Below are 5,304 nucleotides of genomic sequence, written 5' to 3' on the forward strand. Positions count from 1 at the left end.
GTGGTGGTGTTGGTGGTGTTGGTGCTGTTATAGAAATATTATTATTATTATTATTATTATTATTATTATTATTACTATTAATAATATTAGTAGTAGTAGTAGTAGTAGTATATTAAAAGAAATCATCATCATCATCATCACATCATTATCATCATCATCATTGTCATCATTGTCATTATCACTGCCATTATGATGCCTTCCAGCATTTTTGTGTGAATTTATGCTACACCACCAGATGCACCTCTGTTTTCTTGATTTATGAGCAACTTTCTTGTCATTTAGCAATGTAGTGGAGTTGTGTTTGTCTGTTACATCTGTTTTTATGTTGTTGTTTTTTGTGGTTGTTTACTATATGGGTTTGCTTTGGTCTGGTGGAAGACACTGTGCCCATCACCAGTGGGACTGATGAAATCATCAAAGTTAATCATCATCAAAGTTAATCATCATCATCATCATCATCATCATCATCATTGTTGTCATCATTGTTTAACATCTGTATTCCAGGCTGGCATAGGTTGGATGATTCAACAAGATCTGACTTGCCTAAGGACTATGTTGGTCTCCATTATCTGCTTTGGCAAGATTTCCAAGGCTGGATCCCCTTTTTAATGCCAACTACTTTACAGAGTGTACAGGGGGTATTTTTCATGATGCTCACCAACATTAGTGAGGTCACTAAGTAACATGTAAGGCAAGCTCTCCAGACAGCAAGTGGGTACAGTATTGAGGGTGGTGGAATTATGCCATGCTAGAGAGGTGTCTCTTAACCCTTTAGTGTTCACATTATTCTGCCAAAATTGATGCTTTTTTATCCACATTGCTTTGAACTAATCATGCATTATCTTGTAGCTATGAGATTTTGATAAGGTAGCTACTAATTTTTAAAACGATATTGTAGGGTTGGTGTGAGAGACCAGATCTGGTCAGTTCTAACATAAAACAGGCAGGATACTTTTGGCCGGATATGGCCGGTTTAAATGCTAAAGGGTTAAATAGTTGCAAGTTGATGGCTGAAAGGGGAAAACATGAGCAAAGAGAAAATTCCAGAGGATCAACAACCTGGGGGGACAATCATCATTCATTATTATTTAACATCTATCTTTCATGCTGGCATGGGTTGGATGGCTTAACAGGAGCTAGAAAACCAAAGGACTGCACCGAGCTCCATTGTCTGTTTTGGCATGGTTTTCATGACTGGACACCCTTCCTAATGTCAACCACTTTACAGTGCTGATTGGCTGCTTTTCATGTGGCATCAGCACTGGTGAGGTCTGTTTTGAAATGTTTTTTAAGGTTAGGTGCCCTTCCTAATGCCCCAACCATTTTACAGAGTGGGTTGGGTGCTTTTTACATGATACCAGCATGGACTGGATATATTGGTTAGAGCAGGGCTTTGGGAATAGACTCAAGGTAGATAAAGAATGGAAGAGAGATAAGTAAGTCAGAATTGTTTGAGTAGAAGTGGCATCAATGAACAAGTCAACAATATGGAGCAGAAGCCACAGTAGTAGTGGTAAAACAAACAGGAGGAGAAGACAGTATGTCTGTGCAGTGGTGTAGCTAGAGTGTGTGCTAACCAGGGAAGCTCTTGATTTTGCCATCCCAAGTCCTCCTGATCCCCAAACCTATAAGGTTTATACAGCAAACCAAAAAGAGTCATGCCTCATAAAAGCTTTACCCACTGTTCCCGAATCCAAGCTACACTACTGCATCTGTGGTCCAAGGGCTGGAAAGTGTTGGTGAGTGACTTCATACCAATTAGTTGAGAACCCATTTAGGGAATTTTGGTTAGCTTTTGTCTATGAGTGTGTGTGTTAATGTTTCATCCATTTGTTGTGTAGGGCATGTACAAAATGTGTGTTGCATTACTGGCAGAATCTTTAGGGTGTTGGACAAAATACAGTGTGGTATTTGTTTCATTTTTTCACATTTGACATTCAAATCCTGCTAAAGTCAATTATGTCTTTCATCCTTCTGGAATCAATATAAGAATGTGCCAGTCAATGTACCCTATCTACAGTCAATGCACCCTATTTGATGGCATAAATAACACCTAGGAATATTAGCTGCATCCCAATTTCCACGGTACATATTCAGTGTAAGGGACAAAACTTTTTGTAGGAAGCTCAACTTTGCATATGAGATGTGGGGATATAATTTGAGACACTGCCTTTGCATTAAAAAAAAGCATCTTATACACCATCAAATACAGTAATTAACTAATTGACTAATTTCCTACCCACGAAAAATTTTTGGCCTTGTGCCTAAATTAGAAGCAATTAATTTGGGGAGGATGGTGGTGTCTGTGTTTTGTATGAATTGTGTGAAGTATGTTTTACTCACAGGTGGGGAGCGATGATTATGTGAAGAACGTGCAGCATGGATTACGTGGGTTGTGTTCTGTAATTAGGTGGCAATTATGTAGAATGTGAATTGCTCATGGTGTTTGAGACATGTTATAGTATCAGGTGCCTATTATGTAAGAGTATCTGTGGTGTTATTTTAATGGGTAGTGATAATGTAGATTATGTGTTGTGCAAGTTGTGTTATATTATCTAGTGATATTATTGATACTGTTATTATGTATCAGTAAAGCGGTGAACTGGTAAAATTGGTAGAGTGTCAGAAAATACTTACCAACATTGCTTCTGGTTCTTTAAGTTCTGAGTTTAAATTTTGCTGCAGTTCGTTTAGTTTATCTTTTTATTCCAGTTAAGAACTGAGGATGATGCAATCAACCAAATTCTGCCACACACATTCGCACACACACACAAAATTGCTGGCCTTGTGCCAAAATTTGAAACCATTATATATCAGGAAGTGCACTGAAAGAATGCTCACAGTGTCAGATGAAATGCTTTGTGGTATTTTTTTTTAGACTCTTTGCATTCCAGATACCATTTTTCTTAAGCACCACTTGGACAATATTATGTGAATGAAGACACTATTATTGTTGATATTGTTGTTTAACCACGTGTCAGTCTTGACTGAGCACACTTACGATTAAATGCATTCCAGACATGATTATCCCATCATTTTATATATCAGGGAATACATTTTCTCAAATATCATTTGTTATTTAAAGCGTGTTCTGCTATTTCTATTAAAGTGAGCAGCCAGACCCTTTCATAGCATAGTTGTATCTAATGTAAACAAGGAATACTCACAGAAAGACTGGTTGCTAACCTCAGTTTAACCCTCATCAAACAGATCTATAATCAAAGGCATTCCAGTTGTGACTATCCCATCTCTCTCCTCCAGGTACAGGGTACCCACAACCACATTGTCCTTTATGTTCATATTTTCTGAGACAGCAGGCTGTAATTTGAAGGATATTTGGTTGCTATTTCTAGCAGGGCAGATGTCTGTGAAGAGGTTCCCTCTAGGGAGAAATCGTAGTTGCAGCAGATTTGAGATGAGTTCACTGCCTAGTATCAAAAAAGTTTGGTACAAACAAGACAGTATGCCTTGCCTAAATAAAACTTTGTAATCCCAAGGTTCTGAGTTCAGTCCCACAGCATGACACCGAGGATTGACTAATATTTTAAAAGTGGAATATGGTTGACAGAAACTATGACAAAACCTACTCTCTCTCTCTCTCTCTCTCTCTCTCTCTCTCTCTCCCTCTGTACATATATGTGTCTATGTACTTGGTTATATGTGTATGTGTGTAACTGCGTGTGATTTTGGTGTTTGTAAGTATGCATGGGCATGTCTGTATGTATGAATAAGTGTGTGGTGTGTCTGTGTGAGTGTCTATGTGTGTGGGCGGCTGGGGTGTTTGGGTAGGTGGGTGATTGTGTGGGTGTTTGAGTCTTGTTGATTGTGTCCGTGTTTGTGTTTAAACACTGGTTAAAACAAATCTGGCATTGTATCAATAAAAGTTTTTCTTAGTTGCTCAATAAAAACGAATCAATGAAATAAATATCAAACTACTAAACTCAGACAAGTGCTGGGATTTGTAATGATCAGCTAAAACCCTGCAATATAGTGCTCCAGCATGACCACATTCCAGTCAATAAAACCAATAAAAGAATTCTAGAATAGGCAATATTCCTAACAGTTCTATGTTAGACCCATTCTCAACAAGCCCAACACTTTTCATACCAAGCTGCCTGTGACTGATATGATACAAGCATTTTGCTTTAAAATGATCTAAATCAGCAATTCTTAACCATTTTTTATGTCTGTGGACCCCTTTGATTCCTATTTATTCTACTAGACTCCCATAGTCATTTGAAGTTTTTAAAAATCCCATTATATTTTTATATTAACAATAATAATAATAATAATAACAATGGGCTACAGCAAATATTCTGCTTAATACCACAGATTTGCTTGTCAGTTGTTTGACCTTAACCAGTTGAGCATGTCCCTTGGTGGCTGATGATATGTGCATCTCTGATCATGAGCAGAAGTAGTGGGGGAGCATCATATCATAGTGCTGAGAGAAATTTTGGGGGGTTTGGATAATTCACCTTTGGAAACATGGATGTTTCATTCAACATCCTTAAACAACCCCTATTCAGGGACCTTTTGAGCAGGGTGGGCTATCTGAAGAAAATTCTAACTGGGCCCCACCTGCAAGGTCATGCGCTGTTTATCTTGATACAAGATCACCATGCTGCGCACATATGGTTGTGATGCATGTGCCTGGTGTACCCTTATCAGACGGGTAGTCATGATGGGTATACTGGGCTTCGTATATTTTACCCCAGTGTCACTTTGATAGCATGCACTGCTCTCTCACTCAATAATAATAATAATGATAATAATGCCACTGAATCACTATTATTAGAAGTAGGAAAGTCAGGCTTGTGTAGGATGAAAGATTGCAAAGATAAAGCACAATACAAGAAATTGAAAACAAATGAAACTGAAAATAGGTGGGGAAAGAAAAGATTGCATGGTCAATTTCATAGGGATGTTGACAGACAGAGAAAAAAGATGGCTGTGGATGACTAAAAGTGATTTAAAACCAGAAACAGAGGCCCTAATCTGTGCTGCCCAAGAGCAAGCACTAAGAACAACTGCCAGCTCACTGTGGAATATAACAAAATGGTTAAGAGATAGTTAAGTTGTTAGCTTAACTATTCAAGGTACCTTTGGTGGCATTTGGGCTCAACACCTATGATGCTATGATAAATTGTCCAATCAATAGCTTTATGTTGGAGATTTAAAAAAAAGGGATATTTTTCTCCTTAAATCATCATCAAATAGAATATTAAATTTTTTTTGTTAATTTCTCCTTTGAGTGAATGTGCATGTGTGTGTGTGTGTGTGTGTGTGTGTGTGTGTGTGTGT

At 37.9% G+C, this 5,304-nt stretch overlaps 1 protein-coding gene across 1 annotated transcript in view; it reads right to left on the reverse strand.

Moving 5' to 3' along the window:
- Positions 1-3,601, reverse strand: part of LOC106874852 (synaptotagmin-1) — a 43,597-nt gene extending 39,996 nt beyond the window's left edge. The window contains exon 1 of the mRNA XM_014922741.2: positions 3,168-3,601. Within this exon, the coding sequence (XP_014778227.1) occupies positions 3,168-3,203 (36 nt within the window). The 5' untranslated portion in view covers positions 3,204-3,601. The remainder of the gene's footprint in view (positions 1-3,167) is intronic.
- Between the last annotated feature and the right edge of the window lie 1,703 nt (positions 3,602-5,304).

The sequence above is a fragment of the Octopus bimaculoides genome, chromosome 4, assembly GCF_001194135.2.
Source record: "Octopus bimaculoides isolate UCB-OBI-ISO-001 chromosome 4, ASM119413v2, whole genome shotgun sequence".
In the NCBI taxonomy this organism is placed as follows: Eukaryota; Metazoa; Mollusca; class Cephalopoda; order Octopoda; family Octopodidae; genus Octopus; species Octopus bimaculoides.